This window comes from Cetorhinus maximus, chromosome 17 (assembly GCF_964194155.1).
Source record: "Cetorhinus maximus chromosome 17, sCetMax3.hap1.1, whole genome shotgun sequence".
NCBI classification, from domain to species: Eukaryota; Metazoa; Chordata; class Chondrichthyes; order Lamniformes; family Cetorhinidae; genus Cetorhinus; species Cetorhinus maximus.
Genome location: NC_135895.1, coordinates 7,768,017 through 7,790,535, shown reverse-complemented (window position 1 = coordinate 7,790,535; position 22,519 = coordinate 7,768,017). Strand labels below are relative to the sequence as shown.

At 46.3% G+C, this 22,519-nt stretch overlaps 1 protein-coding gene across 1 annotated transcript in view; it reads right to left on the bottom strand.

The window, feature by feature from the left end:
• The window catches only part of ttll7 (tubulin tyrosine ligase-like family, member 7), a 272,951-nt gene that overhangs the window by 39,113 nt on the left and 211,319 nt on the right, over positions 1 to 22,519 (bottom strand). Inside the window, exons 17-18 of the mRNA XM_078560682.1 lie at positions 18,946 to 19,229; positions 16,103 to 16,237 (exon numbers count right to left, since the gene is read on the bottom strand). Coding sequence (XP_078416808.1) covers positions 16,103 to 16,237; positions 18,946 to 19,229 — 419 coding nt within the window. The remainder of the gene's footprint in view (positions 1 to 16,102; positions 16,238 to 18,945; positions 19,230 to 22,519) is intronic.

Genomic DNA, 22,519 nt, shown 5'->3' with positions numbered 1-22,519 from the left:
AGTATCATCTCCACTAGCCAGTCAACAACACTTACACACGTCCACTGCTCCCTGACTTCTACAATCGCTGTCCACATTTTCAGCTGCGAATGGAATTGTTCAAGCAGTGCTGTAGATGGCACTGTTCCAGGAGGCCAAAAGTTATTTAGCTCGCCTTCAACTTGGCAATACCTCAACATGAGGCATTTTCTAGATCGTCCACTCTTTTCTCAGTGTTATACTGACTGGAAAAGCTGCCAAAACTTAGCCATCCTTCACTCCTGCTTATTAGCATATACTATTTGCTCTTATTTTCAGGCAGTTCTCAAAGTTGTAGCTGTAAAAATTTTTTAAAAGGCTGTCTCTGGGCATTGATGAACAACGCGGCTGCATTGGGGTCAGGGTGACCAACGCTTGGGGGAAAATTAAGGGCCACTTTGGCATGGGGTGGGTCATACGACCAGGGGAGTGCTGATGAACCTGTGAGAGCGGCCCACCCGTAGAAGAGAGCAGTCCCAGCAGCAGACTTGGGACAGATGCCTCAAATGCGGGACGGTCCCTTAAAATCCGGATGGTTAGTCACCAAATTGGGGTTGCTGTACATGCATTCTTCTGAGCAAAGCCCAGAAGTGGTCTTGATGAGATGGTATGAATGGGAGCTATGTGTGTTGATGTGTTCAGATAAAGGTCCATAGATGACAGCAAGCTAATGAAGGGAAAAGAGAAGATGTTCACAGGATTGTTGTAGAGGCCATAATCTGAGTGTCAAGAGAAGGTCTCTCATATCAGAGGGACATTCATCTCTCAGAGCCAGGAAAAGTTTCCCTGGCCTATCCTATATTCAAAAGAAAAAAAATAATACTTAGGCTACGGACATCATTGGCAGATCTGGCACTTATTGTCCATCCTTAAGTGTCCGATACTTGCTTGCCAGGCGACTTGAGCTGGCAGCTAAGAGTTAACCATGTTGGCAATGGAACTGGAGTCGGGTAAAGAACAGGTCTCCCTCCCCAGAGAACATTAGCGAGTCATTTGGACTTTTATGTCAATCCGACAACATCATGGTCACTTTTTATTGGTGCTGCGTATTTTAATTCCAGATTTAAAAACCAGGGTTTGAATGCTGAAATGACCGTGGTGGGATTTGAATTCACTTGTTTGCGAATCCCAACTTTGTTTCTGTCGGAAGTGGGGAAGGCGAGTCCACAGCAAATGGCAGACAGTAACAGTTGACAGGAGCTACAATGAAAACAATAGCTTTCCAAAGTGAGCAGAGAATTCAGAATTCTACAACACCATTAAAAATATCACCATTTGCTTGATTTGAATTTTACTCCTGCCTTTTCACCAGTGTTGAGCAACACTGGAAGCTCCTTGTGACGTTTTATTACATCAAAGGTGCATTATCGAGGCAAGTTATTGTTGTCACAGTTTATGGGCGTGAGGAATCCCGAGTCCAATGAAAGGTCAAAGACCTGAAAAGTTGGGCCAAATCTTCCCCGGTGTGGCAATCATCATTAGATTGCCATTCTCTCCTATTAGTTTTACACAGCACCGGAGGTCTGGACTTATGGCCCGGACTTCCGAACCGGGGCTCAGGCAAAGCGTACCTGTTCTCGGAGTCTTTCTTCGTAGGGCAGGTTTGTCGGGGGATGCCAAGCCATACCCTCTTTTATGGCACTAGCTGCCCTATTTTAGTAAGTCTTCATTCGCTAGCACAGTGAAAAGCTCTGGGACATTTAAATTGCTTTTCAGTGCGTTCGTGATGAGTGTGAGTGAGGTAAGTGGGTAAGTGGTAGGGTGGCAGGGTGTCAGCTGGGTAGGTTGGAAGGGCAATTAGGATGGCAGGGTGGTGGGGCCAGGGTGGCGGGTAGTAGGGTGGCAGGGGGATTGGGTGGGTAGGATGCCAGCTTGCCAGCTGAGTAGGGTGGAAGGGTGGGTAGGGTGGCAGGGGAGGTTGGAGGGTCTGGGGGGCTGGTCAGGAAAGGGATTCGGAGGGTCGGGATGGTTGGAGGGTCAGGGAGGTCGGAGGGTCAAGGGAGTCAGAAGGTCAGTGTGAGTCGGAGGGACAGAGGGCAGTGAAGTAGGGGGGCTGTCAGTGGGGAGTCAGGGTGCAGTTGTATGGTTACCCTGGAGCTAGATATGGTCTTTTCCTATCTAACATTTTCTGGGCAACTATCCAGGAAAGTGAGTCGGAACTGTCCAAATGTCCAAAGACATTTTTGGAGGGTTTTGGTCGCAGGGAAATTGCCCATTGGAAGTTCAACAGAACCTCCTTGATCACATAATCTTTGACCATATTGATAAAGCCCAAGATACTGTATGCTTTATTAAGCGCTCTCTCAAACTGTCCTGCCACCTTCTATGATTTATTCACATATCCACTCAGGTCCCTCTGCTCCTGCACCCTCTTTAGAGTTGTACCCTTTATTTTATATTGTTTCTTTGCATTCTTCCTAACAAAATTAATCACTACACACTTCTTCATATTAAGTTTTATCCACCACCTGTCCACCTGTTCCACCAACTTGTCTATGTCCTTTTGAAGGTCTACACTATCCTCCTCACAGTTCACAACACTTCTAAATTTTGTATTGTCCACAAATTTTAAAATTGTGCCCTGTACACCAAGGTCATTAATATATACTGGGAAGAGCAGGGGTTCTAACATTGACCCCTGGGGAACTTCACTACAAACCTTCTGCCATCCAAAAAAACATCCATTAACTAGTTTACTGTCACTCAGCCAATTTCATATCCATGTTGCTATTGTTCCTTTTCTTCTATGAGCTATAACTTTTCCCACAAGTCTGTTGTGTGGTACTTTATCAAATGCCTTTTGGAAGTCCATGTAAGCCACATCAACAGCATTCCCCTGATCAACCCTCCCTGTTACCTCATAAAAATGTAAACAAGTTGGTTAAACATGGTTTGTCCTTAACAAGTCTGTGCTGGCTTTCTTTAATTAGCCCGCATTTACCCAAGCAACTATTAATTTAGTCCCAAATGATCGTCTCTGGAAGCTTCCCCACCGCCGAGGTCAAACTGACTGGCCTGTGGTAGCTGGGCTTATCTTTACCCCCTTTTTTGAACAAGAGTGTAACATTTGCAATTCTCCAGCCCTCTGGCATCACCCCTGAGTCTAAAGAAGGCTAGTGCCTCCTTAATTTCCACTCCCACTTCCCTCAGTATCCTTGCATGTATCTCATTTGTTCAGGTGCTTTATCAGCTTTAAGTACAAGAAAGCCTATCCAATCCTTCCTTCTTATTAATTTTAAACCCTTCAAATGTCTGGCCTGAATTTCCATGCCAACAGAGAGGTACCCCTTTGGATACCCAAGGGCACCTTTGGGACAGGTCAGGTGCCCTTTGGGAGAGGTAAGGCACCCTTTGAAAGAGGTCACGTGCCCTTTGGGATTGTTAAAAGTAGACATGATTGTGCATAAAAAGTGCATAAACTCATTGGAACTGTCAAAATGTTAAAGAACCATCAAGCTGTCAAAGAACTGTTAAAGCTATTAAAGAACTGTCAAAATGCATTGGAACTGTCAAAGTTGTCAAGGGATTTAACTCTTCTGGGCTTTAAATTTTAAAAAATGTGGAGTTTCAAAAGATTAACAAACTCTGTCTGTTGACATAAGCCTGAGGGTTACCATGGTAGGATTTGTGCTGCATGACTGACTTCACAACCTACCATTATCACAGTGGAGTGTCTGTTAAGTGGGCTGTTTGATTGACAGCTCCAAGTGGTTAGAGAAATTTTTTTTTAGAAGGGATTAAGTACTTAAGTGAAATGTTTATTTTCATAAGAGATTAGTTGAAGGAATTTTAATGTATTGAATGTTTATTTTTATCAATAAGTGTGTTTTTTAAAGTGATGTCATAATAGACAATTTTATTTTCTATCAACATGACCCGAGGTTTGTGCATGGTAGATCATTGGTCAGTTGGCATGGAAGGGTTGAGGGCAAAGACTGGTGGGTGGGGAACATGGGTTAGCATGAGTTGGCATCAAGTTGAAATAAGGCTATGAAGGGCCATTAGGTTGAGTGGGAGGTCATGGGTTGGCATGGGGGTTATGAGGTGCCATGGGAGTGGATGGGGGCATAAGGTGGCATAGGTTGGCATGTATGGGGCATGGGTAGTGTGTGGAGGTGGTGTAAGGGGTGAGTGCTGAAGGGCTGTTGGTTGTTTTATTAATTTTTAAAATAACATCTACAAATTGACAGGGCACAGAGCCAGGCCCTCCACTCTACCTTTTACCACCCTTTAAAGATTTATATGTCAAGAGAAGACCTTTGGATTCCCTTTTATGTTAGCTGCCTGTTTCTTTTCATACTCTCTCTCAGTTTCTGGTATTTGCTTTTTCAATTCCACTCTGAGCCTTCTATATTCAGCCTGGTTCTTGGTTCTATAGTCTAGATGACATCTCTCATAAACACACTATTTCCTCTTAATCCCTATATCCTTTGACATCCATGGAGCTCTGGATTTGTTTGCCCTATATTTCCCTGTCATGGGTATATAACCTGACTGTGCCTGAACTATCTCTTCTTTAAAGGCGCCGCATTGTTCAGGTAAACTTTGGCCTGCCAACCTTTGATTCCAATTTATCTGGGTCAGATCAATTCTTATCCCATTGAGGTTGGCTTTCCCCGAGTTAATTGTTCTTATTCTGGATTATTCTGCGTCCTTTTCCATAGCCAACCTGAACCTGAAGATGCAATGATCACTGTTCCCTAAATGTGCCCCTGCTGACACTTGATCCACTTGTCCCACCTTATTCCCAAGAACCAGGTCTAGCAATGCCTCCTTTCTCATTGGACTGGAAACATACTGCTATAGAAAATCTCCTGAACACACTTTAGGACATTTTGCCCTCCTCTGCCTTTTACACTATTACTATCCCAGTCTATATTTGGATAATTAAGTTCCCCCATTATAACTACTCTATAATTCTTGCAGTTCTCTGTAATTTCCTTGCAAATTTATTGCTCTACATCTTTCTCACTACTTGGTGGCCTATAGACCACACGGAGCAATGTCATTGCATCTTTTTTGTTCCTTAACTCTAGCCAAATAGATTCTGTCCTTGACCCTTCTGGGGCTCCCACTCTCTCCAGCACTGCAATGTTCTCCTTAATCAATGTTGTCACCCCCCACCGCCCCCCACCCCCACCCCCCACCCCCCCCTTCATTCCTTTCCTATCTTTTCTGAATACCTTGTATCCAAGAATCTTTAACACCCAGACCTGCCCTTTTTTGAGCCAGGTCTCTTGTTATCGCCATATCATATTTCCACATGGCAATCTGTGCCTGTGACTCCCCAATTTTATTTACCACACTCCGTGCATTCACATACAAGCACAGTAACCCTGATTTAGAATTTATTGCTTCCCCCTTTACTCCGAACCCGTCTAATAACTTACTATTTCCTACTCCAGTGCTACTTGTCTCTCCCAATATTCTTTGCATCTTGGTATTCCTCTCTGATATTCTCTCCTAGTTCCCACACCCCAGCCCAGTTACTTTAAAACCTCTCAACAGCACTTGCAAATTGCCCCTCAAGGAAATTGGTCCTGGCTTTACTTAGGTGCAACCCATCTTTCCTGTACAGGTCCCCTCTCCCAAGAATCTAAAGGCCTCCCTCTGCAGCACCTTTCCAGCCATACACCTGCTTTATCCTCCCATTTCTATACTCACTTGTGGATGGTACTGGGTGTAATCTGGAGATTACTACGTTTGAGGTCCTGTTTGCTAATTTCCTACCTAGCTCCGTAAATTCTGACTGCAGGACCACACCCTGCTTTCTACCTATGTTGTCGGTACCAATGTGGACCATATCCACTGGCTGTTCACCCTCCCCGCTAGGGTGCTCTGCAGCCGTTCAGTAATATCTTTATCCCTGGCACCAGGGAGGCAACATACCATCCTGGGGTCATGTCTGTCACCACAGAAACGCCAGTCAGTTCCCCCAACTATTGAATCACCTATCACTATTGCTCTTCCAGTCTTCCTTGTACCCCCCTGTACAGCTGAGTTAACCGTGGTGCCATGGACCAAGCTCTGGCTGCACTCCCCAGATAAACCATCAATTGCACCACCATGCAGAACTGAATACTGGTCGGAGAGTGAGATGCATGCAGGGGACTCCTGCACTACCTGTCTGTTTCTTCTTGACTGTCTGATGGCCACCCATTTCCTTTTGTCCTGCATACGCTTAAGCCGTGGTGGTGACTGCATCTATAAATGTGCTAGCCATGAAGTTCTCAACCTCATCAATGCATCACAGTGACACCAGCTGCTGCTTCAGTTCCGAAACCCAGAGCTCAAGCCACTGCAACTGATGACACTTTCTGCACATATGGTTATCCAGAACACAGGAAGCGTGCTGGAGTTCCCACATTGCCCAGGTTCTGCACTCGAGAGGTGGAAGCTGCCCTGCCATTCCTCTATCTATTGAATAATAAAACTTGCTACTAGTAAACCTTACTACGACTAATAAACTTACTACTTAAAAAAAAGACTCACTTGCCTTCTGTTAATGTCACTTAAATATCGGAAGCTAACTGAATGCTTTACTTAAAAAATTTAATGGGCCATAACTTACAATTAGTGTTGCAGAGAGATGCCCTGCAGGAATTAGAAGAAATAAATGTGTACAAGTGCCCTAGAATATTACGCTGACACTTCTGTTCGCCGGAGCTGATTGAGGAGCTGCATTGAAAGACTCTTCGCAGGCCCCAGGGCAGTGCAGCTCCAGTGGATTCAGGGAGGTCACGTCCCCTTTTTTACGACACTAGCTGATGTAAAGCAGGTAAGTTTAAAGGGCCAAGTGAAATTGACAGGCCAGGAAGAAGTGTCTAAGGTAAGTGGGTAGGATTTGGGGGGGGGCAGGGGGGCTGTTCAGGTGATGGGTTGAGTGGGGGGGTCAGAGGTCGGAGGATGGGGGGGTGGGAGGTCGGAGGTCGGTATGGGGGTCAGAGGTCGGGGGTGGGTGGGTCAGACGTTGGGGGGGAGGGGTGATGGGGGTTGGAGGTTAGCGGTGGTCGGCGGCGTGGGGGGAATCCCATGGGTTCAGTCTGGGTCTTTACAATAGTTAACCAGGAGTTAGAAGAGGTTTTACTTCTTCTAATTTTTTCTGAGTAACTATTGGTGTAACCCTGGCAGAATCATCCTAAATTTGCGATTTGAATCACATTTTTGGATGGTTCCCAGAGCAGGGCAATTGCCCAGAGGAAGTTCGACCTTCTGGGCAATTGCCATGCAAACCCTTACCTGGGAACTTCTGAGAGGAATTCCCCAAACTATCTTTGGGGTACCCCTCAAACCCGATGCTGGGGAGCTCGGAGGCTACGGCCCAGTGCTTTTAATCTCCCAGCTGCTTGGACTAACTCTCTAACCTTGGAGGAAGGGAAACACAGCAGTAACACTTGCGAGACAATCAACTGACGGCTTTCCTGTGGTGTCACTGTTTTTTTTGACCTGCTTGACCATTTCCAGCATTTTCTGTTTTTATTTCACATTTCCAGCATTAATATAATTTTGTTTTAGCTAAGCACAATGTGAGAAAGCTGTAGAATGGGACATCATGAATGCCTCATTTTTTAAATTCATTTTATTCATTTGGGCATCACTGGCTGGGCCAGCATTTATTGCCCATCCCTAATTGCCCTGAAGAAGGTGGTGGTGAGCCGCCTTCTTGAACCGCTGCAGTCCATGTGGTGTAGGTACACCCACAGTGCTGTTAGGGAGGGAGTTCCAGGATTTTGACCCAGCGACAGTGAAGGAACGGCAATACATTTCCAAGTCAGGATGGTGAGTGGCTTGGAAGGGAACTTCCAGGTGATGGTGTTCCCATCTATCTGCTGCCCTTGTCCTTCTAGATGGTAGTGGTCATGGGTTTGGAAGGTGCTGTCTAAAGAGGATTGGTGAATTCCTGCAGTGCATGTTGTAGATGGTACACACTGCTGCTACTGGGCGTTGGAGGTGAAGGGAGTGAATGTTTATGGATCGAGTACTAATCAAGTGGGCTACTTTGTTCTTAATGGTATCAAGCTTCTTGAGTGTTGTTGGAGCTGCACATATCCAGGCAAGGGGAGAGTATTCCATCACACACCTGACTTGTGCCTTTTAGGTTGTGAACAGGCTTCGGGGAGTCAGGTGGTGAGTTACTCATTGCAGGTTCCCTAGCCTCCGACCTGCTCTTGTAGCCACAGTATTTATGTGGCTAGTCCAGTTCAGCTTCTGGTCAATGGTAACCCCCAGGAGTTTGATCGTGGGGGATTCAGCGATGGTAATGCCATTGAATGTCAAGGGGCGATGGTTACATTCTCTGTGGTTGGTGATGATCATTGCCTGGCACTTGTGTGGCGCGAATGTTACTTGCCACTTGTGAGCCCAAGTCTGGATATTGTCGAGGTCTTGCTGCATTTGGACATGGCAAGACTTAAGCCAATGTCTTTGGTCCCTGCTCCAAACTCCATCCCCTAGCTACCGACTGCACGCTTCTCCCTAGCAACTTTCTGAGATTAAACCAGACTGTTCATCACCTTGGTGTCTGATGTGACTCTGAGATGAGTTTCCAATCACATATCCACTCCATCACTAGCAGTGCCTATTCCCCCACACCCACCCCCCTGTACAATGCCTGCCTTCACCCCTGTCTCAGCTCATCTGCTGCTGAAACCTTGATTCACACCTTTGTTACCACTAGGCTTAGCTATTCCAATGCCCTTCACAGCTGGTCTCCAATATTGTACCTTGGTAAACTTGAGGCCATCCAAAGCTCTGCTGCATGTGTCATTACCTGCGACAAATCCCGTTCCTCTACCCCTGCTGTGCTTGCTGACCTTCATGGCTTCCGGTTATGCAACGCCTCGATTTTAAAATTCTCATTCTCACCACATCTGTAATCTCCTCGGGCCTACAAACTTCCAAGATATCTGCATGCGCTCATCTAATTCTGGCCGCTTGAGCATCCTTCAGCTGCTGAGGCCTGAAGCTCTGAAATTCCCTCCCTACACCTCTTTACCTCTCTCTCTCTCAAAGGTTACGGGGAGAAGGCCGGAGAATGAGGTTGAGAAACTTATCAGCAATGATTGAATGGCAGAGCAGACTCGATGGGCCGAATGGCCTAATTTCTGCTCCTGTGTCTTATGGTCTCTCTCTCCTCTGTTAAGACAATCCTTAAAATCCTTATCTCTTTGACCAGGCTTTTTTGGGCATCTTCCCTGATATCGCCTTACATGGCTCAGTGTCCAGTTTTGCTTTTTAATACTTCTGTAAAGCGCCCGGGGGCATTTTATTACTCTAAAGGTGCTACGTAAACACAAGTTGTTGTTGCAGTATTACCAGGCCGTCTTTTCCACGGGATATGAATGGGGGAAATTCCGCTCTCGATAAAGTGGGCGGGGATCCGACATAAAGGATCCACCCTCAGCCGACACGAATCACCCCACCCGCCCACCCCACCCCCGCTTCCAACCAACCACAATAATCAGGTAGGAAGATGAAGGAAAAGCCTCGACTCCGATCTGGATACATGTGGATGCCCTCTGCTGTGTTCAGTGCTGTATTATAGGCAAAGCTACCACAAGGTGGTGTGATTTTGCAACGAATCGAGGGATAAAAGTCAAACCAGCAAAATTCCACATCCAGAAAACGACCTCCTTCAGTCTTCGCTTCTGCCGAGTTACTTTGTGTCAAGCATTTTCCCAACGTACCTGCCAAATGCCAGCAGCGTCACCCAGAGTCAGCTGATGGTTAGGGTTTAGAACATCCAGGTTGGATGGGGGTGGGAGGGGGGGGGGAGAGGGGCACATCCCAGCCAAAGTGCCAACGCGGTACCCGTTGGCCTATCGCTTGACTTGGATGCTGACCTCAGTGAAGTCCGTGGGGTCTGCTGGGGGTGGGGGTGGGGGGGGAGGGTGGTGCGGGGGCGGGTGGGGGCATCTATAAGTAGCTGAGCTTGTGGGGCACGCCTGGTGGTCAGAAGGTTCAGCAGAAGATCCGACAACCTGAGCAGCCACCAGGTTCCCCAACCACCCCCCGCACCACCCCCCACCATCCCCTACACACTCAACACCCCCCACCACCCACCACTCCACAGGTAGGTAAAAATCTTGGTGATTGCGGCACTCAGACGAGAAGGGTTCTACAGTCAATCTAAGAAGCAAAAAAAAAACTGCCCCAGCATCGGCTTACATTGGGGGCTGCATGAGATTTTTTATTTAGGTTTTGCAACCTTGTTATTTGGGGTGGGGGTGCTGGTTCGAGCTTGGGGCCTTCATTCCACCTGCACATCCATCCATTGGTGAGGTATTCCTGGTGAGGCTTAGTGAGCCACCACACCCCTTTTAATTTAATGGCAGCATCGTAGAAGGACACGGTACAGCACAGAATGGAACCATTCGGCCCGTCGTGCCTCTACTGGCTCTTTGAAAGGACTACCCAATTCGTCCCAATCCCCTGCCATTTCTCCATAGCCCTGGAAAATGTTTTGCTTTCAAGTATTTATCCAACGCCCTTTTGAATTTGTTTGCGATGCCCTTCCAGGCAATGGATTCCCGCTCATAACAACCCACTGACTGGAAAAGAAAATCTTCTCATCACCCTTGTGGTTCCTTTGCCAAATATCTTAAATCTGAGTCCTCTGGTCACCAAACCTCTTGCCAGCGGAAGCTGTTTCTCCCTATTTACTCTGTCAAAACCCCTCATAATTAACTCTCCTTAACCTTAATGTGCTGTGCGAGGGACAATTCCAGCTTCTCCGGTCTCTCTTAACGTTCTTAAAAAAAAATATCTTCTTCCAAAACGAAACGTTCCTGCAGTGGATCGGGAGTGACCAAGGCCTATTTGTGATGCCACTTTCCTGAAGGGTTACCTTCCCTGCTGACATTTTAAGTAGTAAGATTTCAAACACACCATCCTTAGGAACAGAAATGCTTTCCAGTATCCATTGACTCAAGATGAAAAGTTTAGACACATTCATAAATGAACAATGAAAAGAAACAGCCTTTCTATTACTGTTTAACTAGCGCTAAAAGAATGAGAGTAGCTTTTACTGAAAAGGTGCCTTTAAGATGTAAGTCCCTTGATACCAAATCTTTCATCTCACTAGTCGGTTTGAGTTCATGAATAGAGCTTTTCAGTCAAAAAAAAAAGTACTTTGCTCTTAGGTATTTTCGCCAGGCCATTGTCATGTCAGATAAAAGGATCCATTTCAAAGGCTTTGGGTTTTTATGGAGGTGAATCAAATCCAAATTGTTCCCAGATGTTTTTTCTCATCTTCGCTATTTCATTACCACTAATTAAAGTTTTCAGTTGACCGATAGTGCTACTCAATTAAACAAGGAAGCCTATGGCCTGTTCTGAGATGGATGTTCTCAGTGAGAGCACAACTTGGGCAGGAGGGGAAAATCAGCCAGGGTCTCGGCTCCTGATTGCTAGTCAGCGACCTCTGCTGGCTACCAGCACATGTGTTAACATTGGCTGAGAAGAGGATTAGACTGGGCTATTATGCCCATTCTTCTCCCTGAGTCCTCTTGTCTGAGTCCTCTCTCTTTCTCACAGGCTCACACTCAGAATGACCACTTGCACACGATACTGGAGGTCAGCTGGCTGCTGTGGGACCAGAGCGTCAACACCTCTACAAACCTACAGCGCAACTGAATTAAAAAGCAGACAATATTAGGAATAGGAGCAGCTGTAGGTCACACGGCCCCTAGAGCCTGTTCCGCCATTCAATAAGATCATGGCTCACCCTTCTACATCAACAGAACTTTCCCGCCCTTTCCCCCATATCCCATGATTCCCTTTGTGTCCAAATATCTATTGATTTCAGCTTTGAATATACTCAACAACTGAGCATCCACAGCCCTCTGGGGTAGAGAATTCCGAAGATTCACAACTCTTTGAGTGAAAAAATTCCTCCTCATCTCAGTCCTAAATGGGACTGGGCTGGAAAATTGAAGCCATAAGGAAAGTCTGGATGGGCTGGGGTTGTTCTCCTTGGAACAGAGGAGGCTGAGGGGAGATTTGATTGAGATGTACAAAATTGTGAGGGGTCTGGATAGAGTGGATAGGAAAGGCCTATTTACTTTAGCAGAGAGTTCAGTGACTAGGGGACATAGATTTAAAGTGATTGGTAGAAGGATTAGAGGGGAGATGTGAGGTTATGCAATTTGGCAGGAAGAATAGAGGAGCTGAATATTATTTAAATGGAGAAAGACTGCAGAAAGCTGCAGCACAGAGAGATGTGAGGGTCCTCGTGCATGAATCCCAAAAAGCTAACATACAAGTTCAGCAGATAATAGGGAAGGCAAATGGAATGTTGGCCTTTATTTCAAAGGGAATGGGATATAAAAATAGGGACGTCTTGCTAAACCTATACAAGGCACTAGTTAGACCACACCTAGAATGCTGTGAACAGTTTTGGTCCCCCTATCTAAGGAAAGATATATTGGCATTGGAGGCAGTCCAGAGAAGGTTCATTAGGTTGATCCTGGGGATGGAGGGATTTTCTTATGAGGAGAGGTTGAGTAGGTTGGGCCTGTATGCATTGGAGTTTAGAAGAATGAGAGGTGCCCTTACTAAAACATATAAGATTCTTAGGGGCTTGACAGGGTAGATGCTGAGAGGTTGTTTCCCCTTGTGGGCGAGTCTAGGACCAGTGGGCATAATCTCAGAGTAAGGGGTCGCACCTTTAAAACAAAAATGAGGAGGAATTTCTTCTCTCAGAGGGTAGTCAATCTGTGGATTTCTTTAACGCAGAGGGTTGTAGAGGCTGGGTCGTTAGGTGTATTCAAGGCTGAGATAGACAGATTTTTAATCAGTAAGGGAATCAAGGGTTATGGGGAAAAGGCAGGAAAGTGGAGTTGAGGATTATCAAGTCAGCCATGATCTCATTGAATGGCGGAGCAGACTCGATGGGCCGAATGGCCTACTTCTGCTCTTACATCTTATGGTCTTGTGAGGTAAAGAAATGTTTTTTCACCCAAAAGGTGGTGGGGGTCTGGATCTCACTGTCTGAAGGGGTAGTAGATCCAGAAACCCTCAGCTCATTTCAAAGATGTCCAGATATGCACCTCACGTTTCATAACCTGCAGGGCCGGAAAGTGGGATTAAGCTGGGTGACTCATTTGTCAACCGGTGCAGAAACGACGGGCTAAGTGGCCTCTTTCTGTGCCATAAACTTTCTATGATTCTATGATTCTAAATGGCTCACTCTCTGCCATGAGACTTTGACCTCTGGTTCTGATTTCTCCAACCAGGGAAGAGGCTCCCTCCAGCCTCTCAGCATCCAACCTGTCAAGCCCCCTAAGGATTTCGTGTTGCAATGAGATCCTTTTTCATTCTAAACTCCAGGGAGAAAGGTATTACTGCAATTCTAGCCCTTTCTGTGCATTATTGAGAGCTGAAGTGTCCAGGTTTTTCTTGTAAGAGTTAATTGCCGGTCTCCAACAGGGAAAGTGAGTTCAAGGGGGCTGGTATTGCAGGTAGTAGACCAGGCTACAACAAGATTTTACTTCTGCGAATTGGGGCCCCCTCCCTTCGCCCCACACAGACATAAAACAGGGCGTGATGATGTCGGGGGTCTCCCACATTTGGAATGGCGAACAGGCATGGAAATGGACACCCCACCCGCCATGTTGAAAACACTAGTTGACAAGCTAAGCTTGTTAACAACCAAATCGTCCACAATGTTTCGTCACCCATTGCATTTCTCGGGCATCGGACGTGAAAAAGTTTGGGAGGCTTTTATGTCAGCTGTAACAAGGTGACACAAGGGCAGGAGAAATGGTCTACCACTGGGACCATGGTTGGATGAAGCAGCAGATTCTGCTGGGGGCGGTGTCAGCGTCTGCATGTTATTTTTTTAAATTACATTCTTAAAAATCTTTTTTGCGCTTTCACTAAAAGATAAACACTGATTCTGAGAGCAGTGGGCCTTCACAATCCTAGCCGTGACTGACTTCCTATTCCTCTGCCGCTTGACCTCCCGGTCTACCGTGCCGATTGGGCGCGGAGCCCCCATTTGCTCCTGCAATTTGCCTCATTCCTGCCGGATGGGTGCTAATCGGCCATCCGATGCTAGATGGGGCACGCAGAGACATGGGGGCAGGAGCAACCAGACACCTCCGTTTCCATTCAGCCTTCGTCACACCACCCAGAAATGTAAAATGGATCCCATTTTTACGCAAACTCTTTGGCCTGTGCTCCCCGTGAATGTGGCCCGTTACTGGGAGCATGGGATTAATCCCATCGTCTCCATACAAAAATACTAGTCAACCCTTTAGTTTAACCCTTTATTTTTAAAAATCCTGCTTGATGTTGATTTATTTTTGGGTGGAGGTTGTACGTAGGAGCAATTGCAGATCCGATTTCTAGCAGTTTCCAATCCTGGCGCTCTCTTGTATAATGTGCCATACTCCTATTACTAAGGTTCCTTCTGAAGGGGACTACAGGATTTGGAGTACGCCTAGCAGTATTTCAGAGAAAGGATGGGTGAGACAGGGTGAGTCGTAGATGCCTCATCAGAACGCAGGTCTGAGCGGCTGTGGGGGGGCGGTGGGGTCGGGGGGAATGGTGGAAGCTGTTCTTTACATAGAAACATAGAAACTAGGAGCAGGAGTAGGCCATTCGGCCTTCGAGCCTGCTCCGCCATTCATTATGATCATGGCTGATCATCCAACTCAATAGCCTGCTCCCGCTTTCTCCCCATACCCTTTGATCCCTTTTGCCTCAAGAGCTCTATCTAACTCCTCCTTGAAAACATACAATGTTTTGGTCTCAACTACTTTCTGTGGTAACGAATTCCACAGGCTCACCACTCTCTGGGTGAAGAAATTTCTCCTCATCTCAGTCCTAAGTGGTCTACTCCATATCCTCAGACTGTGACCCCTGGTTCTGGGCTCCCCCACCATCAGGAACATCCTTCCTGCATCTACCCTGTCTAGCCCTGTTAGAATTTTATAGCTTTCTATGAGATCCCCCTTTACATAGGATTTTGACTCATCTCCTCTCTCTTCAGATGCTGGCCAGTCTGCTCAACATACCTCCTCAAGGGCAACTAGGGATGGGCAATAAATTTTGGCCTAGCCAGCAACTCCCATATCCAGTGAAAGAATGAAAAAAAAAATTCTACACAGGTTTTCCTCTCTCTTTCTTTATAAGGGGTGAACTTTTCTAATCTTTCACCATGTCGTATTTGGCAATTTTGGTGACATTTTTGAGGCAATGCCAGATGAACACTGGCGTCATTCAGGAGAAACTCATCACCAAAGGCACTTTCATTGCCATGCTGACATTATCTTCTCTGTACCAAACCCTAACCATCCAGCTTTACTGGAAGCTTATCAGTTGTTAAGTCAATCCATTGAGCCCTCTTACTGACTGGAATCACTCCTGATCCTCAATCCTCATCAATTAGGCAAGAGGTTGAATCCAGACCACGATAACTGGGACATTTAAAGACAGGCGCATCAAATTTCTGCCGGGCCAGGATGAGATGTAGTTTTTTTTGGCAGAAAATCAGTGGAAGCCCCGAAGAAACAGCAGCTTTTAGCCATTTGCTCAATTTCTCCCTGGGTTCAGATTTACAAATAAAGTTTTTTTTTTGAGTATCGCTGTAAAAAGAGACGTTTTGCTGAAACTTTTCACCTTGCACTCATCAGGACAAACTCAAGAATGCCAAATTTCAAATGTTCACAACAAGGGGTTCGCATGGGAAAAGCAATGGGGAGCTATAGGCTCACCAAGCTCCCAGGTAATTCAAAAAAGGCGCAAGGTGTGAACATATTCCTTTATTTTCAAAGAACGAGTTCCTGTGTATGATTGTTTGTTGCCTCTAGTAAGTATAAATGAGCCACGTTACTGATTATTTTAAATTAGTTATTAGTGTAGATTTAGCGTACTTGGGATTGTTCAGTAAGTGCTGCCCAATCGCAGAATCGCATCTAACCGTGGACATTTTGCTTTGGGTTTCGGCAACATGTCTCTCTTTTCAGCAATTATAAAGCTCTTTTTTTTTAAATTCAACATTGATTGACAGTGAATGTGAACACGAGATCACCCCACAATGGCAGTTGTCGATCTGCCCCACCATCCACTGAACACTCACTTCATCCAGCAGAACCTCAGCTTCCTCGTTCGATTTCCCCGGGAATTTGATTCTCATCTCGTTGAGGGCCACCAGAATTTCTTTGGTCAATTCGTCCTCTTGTTCCTTGGTCCTAAAATTTAGAATGGAGACGCGCTAGATGGGAAACAAAATAGTCAGGATTAGGACAATTTCTAATTTGAGGCCACAACAGTTAACAAAGACACAGAGAGCCATTCTCTCATTGTGGCTTAGGGGTTCAAATCCTATGGTGTGCTGTGATTTAGCGCATTGGTTGGCACACTGATGTCAAATTCTGTTAATATCTATTGAGAAAGCAACTGAGATTGTAGAGATATTAACACAACTCAGGTGACGCACAAGAACACAAGAATTAGGGGCAGGAGTAGGCCATTCAGCCCCTCGAACTTCTCCGCCATTTGATAAGATCATGGCTGATCAGATTGTGGACTCAATCCACTTTCCTGCCTACACAGGAAGGAATGCAGACACAGAAATTCCACTGGGCCATTCCACTAAAGAGCAGAACCTCAGTCCACTGAGCCCCGACCCAAGGGTTAACTAGAAGCAATCACCTTTCCTTTCCAAAGGTTTGGGGTCTTTCAAAAGTCCTAAGTGAAACTCACACCAGCTCTCATCTCACAAGGGTTCCACTCGTGTATTAGAAAGGCGTAGTGAGCTCAACTCCCAGACTGAATCAACAATGCCCCACTGCCAGTGAAGCTCCAACAACACTCAAGAAGCTCAACACCATGCAGGACAAATCAGTCCACTTGATTGGCACCCCATCCACCACCTTAACCATTCACTCCCTCCAATCCCAATGCACAGTGACAGCAGTGCATAAAATCTACAAGATGCACTGCAACAACTCAGCAAGGCTCCTTCGACAGCACCTTCCAAACCCACAACCACTGCCATCTAGAAGGACACAGGCAGCAGATAGATGGGAACACCACCACCTGCAAGTTCTCCTCCAAGCCACTCACCACCCTGACTTGGAAATATATCGCCGTTCCTTCACTGTCGCTGGGTTAAAATCCTGGAACTCCCTCCCTAGCAGCACGATGGGTGTACCTACACCACATGGACTGCAGCGGATCAAGAAGGCAGCTCACCACCACCTTCTCAGGGGCAATTAGGGATGGGCAATAAATGCTGGCCTAGCCAGCGACGCCCACATCCCGTGAAAGAATAATTTTAAAAACCCACCTCCAACATGGCCACTTAACATGGTGACGTGACAGATCTACCCATGTATTCCTGCCACAATATGTTTCAGCTCAAATTCCTACCACCAGCAGCAGAATGGGATGGATAGAACAGATAGGTAGATAGATAAATAGATAAATCATAATAGAGCACAGAATTAGACCATTCAACCCATCGTACCTGTGTCAGCCCTATGGAAGCGCTATTTTACTCATAGCATCATAAGATTCGACAGCACAGATGGAGGCCATTCAGCCCATTGTGCCAAAGTTCCTAAAGAATTTGATTCCACTATAATTTTAGCTTGTGCATTCCAGATCCTAGCAACCCAATGTATAGAAACGTTTCTCTACTTCTTTTTCCAATTATTTTAAATCTATGGTCTCTACAATTTACTGTTCCTTTCCAAGAGGATATCCTATTCTGTTTTGAAAGAGATAAATGTTTTTCTTCTTTTAATCAGAAGCATTCTTCTAGAAGAGGCTGATTATCAATCCCAACCTGCATTTATATAGCATCTCTAAAGTGTTAAATCATTCCAAAGCACTTCACAGCTGCAATTGTCAACCAAACTTTGACATTGAGCTACACTGGGAGACAGTAGGGCAGGAACTTGGGTTGACAAGATGGATTTTAAGGCACAGCTTTAAGGAGGAGAGACAGTGAGAGAGAGATTGAGAAATGGAGAGGTTTAGGGGGAATTCCATGGCTAAGGGCCTGTGCAACCGAAGACCATCAATTGTGGAGCGATGGAAATCAGGGATGCTCAAGAGACCAGAATTGGAGGTGCACAGATATCTTGATGGGTTGTCGGGCTAGAGGAGGTTACAGAGATAGGAAAGGGGTGAGGCCAAAAAGGGCCTTGAATTCCAGGATGAGAATTTTTACATCGAGATATTGTCATGTAAAATCGTCAACAGTAACTTACAGGCAATGCGGGAAACCCATTTTAAAACAAAACATAGGGTCACAGGGTCATTAAGGCACAGGAGGCCATTCAGTCCATCAAGTCTGTGCTGGCCCTATCGAGAAATCTGATCAGCCCAGTCCCCCTGCCCTATCCCTGTGGCCCTGCAAGTTTATTTAGCTCAAGTGCCCATCCAATTTCTTTTTGATACCATTCGTTCCGCTTACACCACCCTCGTGGGCGGCAAGTTCCAGGTCATTACCTCTCACCGTGTAAAAAAAGCCCTTCTTCACATTCCCCTGCATCTGTTGCCCAAATCTTAAATCTATGTTCCCCGGTCCTTGTACAATCAGCTAATGGGAACAGTTTATCTTTGTCACTCTTATCAAGCCTGTCATGATCTTGTACACCTCTGTCGGGTCTCCCCTCAGCCTCCTTTGCTCCAAGGAGAACAATCCCAGCTTCTCCAACCTAACCTTGTCGCTAAAATCCCTCCTCCCCGGAACCATTCTGCTAAATCTCCTCCGCACCCCCTCAAGGAAGCCTCACGTCCTTCCTAAAGTGTGGTGGCCAGAAATGGGACGCAATGGTCCTGTTGTGGAGTTTTTCACAGTCTGCAGATAAAACATGTTGAGGCCAGTTCAACAAGACAGAAGAGAAAATGAAGTGCAGGCCATCAGTACGGTGACTAATTCAGCCTCTTAGTGATAGCATTGGTGCTTACCGGTGCTGAATGGATGGCGCCCAGGCTGGTAGCATGTGGCATCCGCTGCGTGCTCGTAACACGATTCAGAGATTGCGACCGTGCGTCAGAATGAAGTCTGGACGAGGGCCCCATGGGTTTGGCAGAAGTGGATCGGGGCTCTGGTACGTGGGAATGGGAATGTGTCGCCGAGGTAGAGATTGACCGAGGGCAGGATACAGAGCGTCTGATTGGCAAAGATGTGGTTGGCAATACTGAAGGTGGCGGTTTTGTGCTTTTGGTTGGAGGCTCCGATTGTTTCCTCCCTGAAAATGAATGTCAATAGAAAATAAAAAGTGTAAAATAGCTTTTGACAGTTTATCTTGGCAACATTCTCTTCATTTACATTGTTCCGTTGTGTCCTTCCTGCCTCACTTGCTTCCATGACTTCTGGTAGCATGGCCCGTGGACTTATCCAGACTTTTCCCCAGCAGACTCAAGGGGTCTTAATTTTAACTCCTGGCTGGGAAAGCCGCCTGGCTCTCAGACACCCAGGCCCATCAGGCCAGCTCTCGCCATCAGCCCAATTTGAACGACTGGGCCTGGTTGAGTAGGCTGCGGCCTGACCAGCCCCTGCAGAATGGATGGCAGCCCAGAGGCCTAACTTCAAGGCCTGAGGTAAATTTGGGGGACAGCTATTCATGGCCATCAGCTGTTTGCGAGGCAGGGATGGGAGTACAGGAAGCAGCACTCCCGTCCCCTCTTGCCCCACACAGGAAACTTTTAAACTTACCTGGAAAGGTCACTTTGGTCCTGGGACATGGTAGTAGCTGCCAAGGCGACCATTATCCTATTGCTGCAATAGGATCCCAACTCAGATGGGTGCCTCATATGCCTGAAAAATTAGCCTTTTTAAAATGGGAATGTACCCATGCGTTTTAATCATATTCCTCCAGAATCAGTTGAGTTGTTTGTGTGCGTGTGTGTGTGTGTGTTGGGGCAGGAGGAGGGAGGAGGAGGGGTTACATCAAATTCATTTAGATGCGACAGGACAAGCTTTGTTCACTGTCCGTTTAGTGGTACCACTTTCTGTGTAACCCTTCATGAAACTCATCCCGTGTTCGCCAGGCGCCTCCCAAGGACTGTGCTCTGGGTGGCTCAGTTAATCGAAAGGTGAGAAGTCTGTTTGACAAATCAAACCACTGAAGACACACTTAACCTTCCAATAAGTTGCTCGGAAGAAACCATTCGACCTGCCCAGGAAACAAACTTTTTGCTGTTGGTTTTCTTAAGAGGTTTGGCACGGCATGCATTGTTTCCACTGCTTTATTCTTTCACAGGATGTGGGCATCGCTGGCAAGGCCAGTATTTGTTGCCCATCCCTAACTGCCCTTGAACTGAGTGGCTTGCTGGGCCATTTCAGAAGGCAGTTAAGAGTCAACCACATTGCTGGGGGGGAGGGGGGGGTGGAGTCACATGTAGGCCAAACCGGGTCAGCATGTCAGATTTCCTTCCCTAAAGGGCATTAGTGAACCAGATGAGTTTTTACAACAATTGACCAATGGTTTCATGGTCACCATCACTGAGACTAGCTTTATATTCCAGATTTATTAATTGAATTCAAACTCCACCAGCCACCATGGTGGGATTTGAACCCATGTCCCCAGAGTATTAACCTGGGCCTCTGGATTACTAGTCCTGTGACGCCACCATCTCCCCTGACTGCTGGCTCTACAGGACTATCCTAGTGCAGCATCCCCATCCAGACAGGATAGCATTCATGGCTGAATTTTGAAGGTGCATTCTGTCCAGCAGGAACTGGGTGTGATAGATTTACCACCTCAATTTCACCCCACCTTACTCTGCATTCACTGTCGCTGCAGCAATCCTCCCATTCAGGCCAAGTACCGAGTACCCATAACCATCTCGCCTCCGAGTCCCAAGGTTTTGGGTTCAAGTCCCACTCCAGAGACCTGAGTGCAACATCTAGGCTGAAACTCCTGGTGTAGCGCTGAGGGAGTGCTGCACTGTTGGAGACGTTAAACTGAGGCCCTGTCTGACTGCCCTCTCAGGTAAAAGATTTCATGTCATTATTTCAAAGAAGAACAGTGGAGTTATTCCATCCCCCGCCCCTACCCCACCCCCCACCACCCCTCACACAGTGTCCTGGACAATATTTATCCCTCAACCAACATCACTAAGACCGATTATCTGGTCATTATCACTTAGTTGTTTGTGAGGGCTTGCTGTATGCAAATTGGCTGTGGCGTTTCCTACAATACGACATTTAGTATGCTTCAATACTGATTCATTACTTGTAAAGATTTAGAAACATAGAAAGTAGAAGCAAGAGTAGGCCATTCGGCCCTTCGAAACTGCTCCACCATTCAATATGATCATGGCTGATCCTCTAGCTCAAAGCCATATTCCCGCTTTCTCTCACACTGATGCCCCTAATATCCAAAAAATTATCAATTTCTTTCTTGAATATACTCAGTGACCTGTCCCCCACAGCCTTCTGTGGTAGAGAATTCCACAGGTTCACCACCCTCTGAGTGAAGAAATCTTTCCTCATCTCAGTCCTAAATGGCCTGCCTCGTATCCTGAGACTGTGGCCCCTGGTTCTAGACTCCCCAACCAGGGGAAACATCCTCCTTGCATCTAGTCTGTCTAGCCCTGTTAGAATTTTATACATCAGATCCCCTCTCATTCTTCTAACTCTAGTGAATACAGGCCCAGTTGAACCAATCTCTCCTCATACGACAGTCCTGCCATCCCCGGTATCAGCCCAGTGAACCTTCACTGCACTCCCTCTATGGCAAGTATATCCTTTCTTAGGTAGGAAGACCAAAACTGCACGCAATACTCCAGGTGTGGTCTCACCAAGGCTCTGTATAACTGCAGTAAGACATTCCTACTTCTGAACTCAAATCCTCTTGCAATGAAGGCCAACATACCATTTGCCTTCCTAATTGCTTGCCGCACCTGCCTATTTACTTTCATCGACTGGTGTACAAGGACACCCAGGTCCCTTTGTACATCCACATTTCCCAATATATCACCATTTAAATAATGCTCTGCCTTTCGGTTTTTCACATCGAAGTGTATAACTTCACATGTATCCACGTTATACTGCATCTGTCATGTGTTTTCCCACACACACAACTTGTCTAAATTGCCCTGAAGCCTCCTTGAATCCTCCTCACAACTGACAACCCTGCCCAGTTTTGTGTCATCAGCAAACTTGGAAATATTGCATTTGGTTTCCTCATCGAAGTCATTTATATATATCGTGAATCGCTGGGGCCCAAGCACTGATCCCTGCGGTACACCACTAGTCACCGCCTGCCACCCGGAAAAAGACCCATTTATTCCCACTCTCTGTTTCTGGCCTGTCAACCAATTCTCAATCCATGTTAGTATATTACCCCCAATCCCATGTGCTTTAATTTTTCCCACTAGCCTCTTATGTGGGACCTTATCAAAAGCCTTCTTGAAATCCAAATACACCACATCCATTGGCTCTCCCTTATCTAGTCTACTAGTTACATCCATTCTACTAGTTACGTTTTTTGGCATATCTTAAGGTCGTGGAAAATGCTATACAAATGCAAAT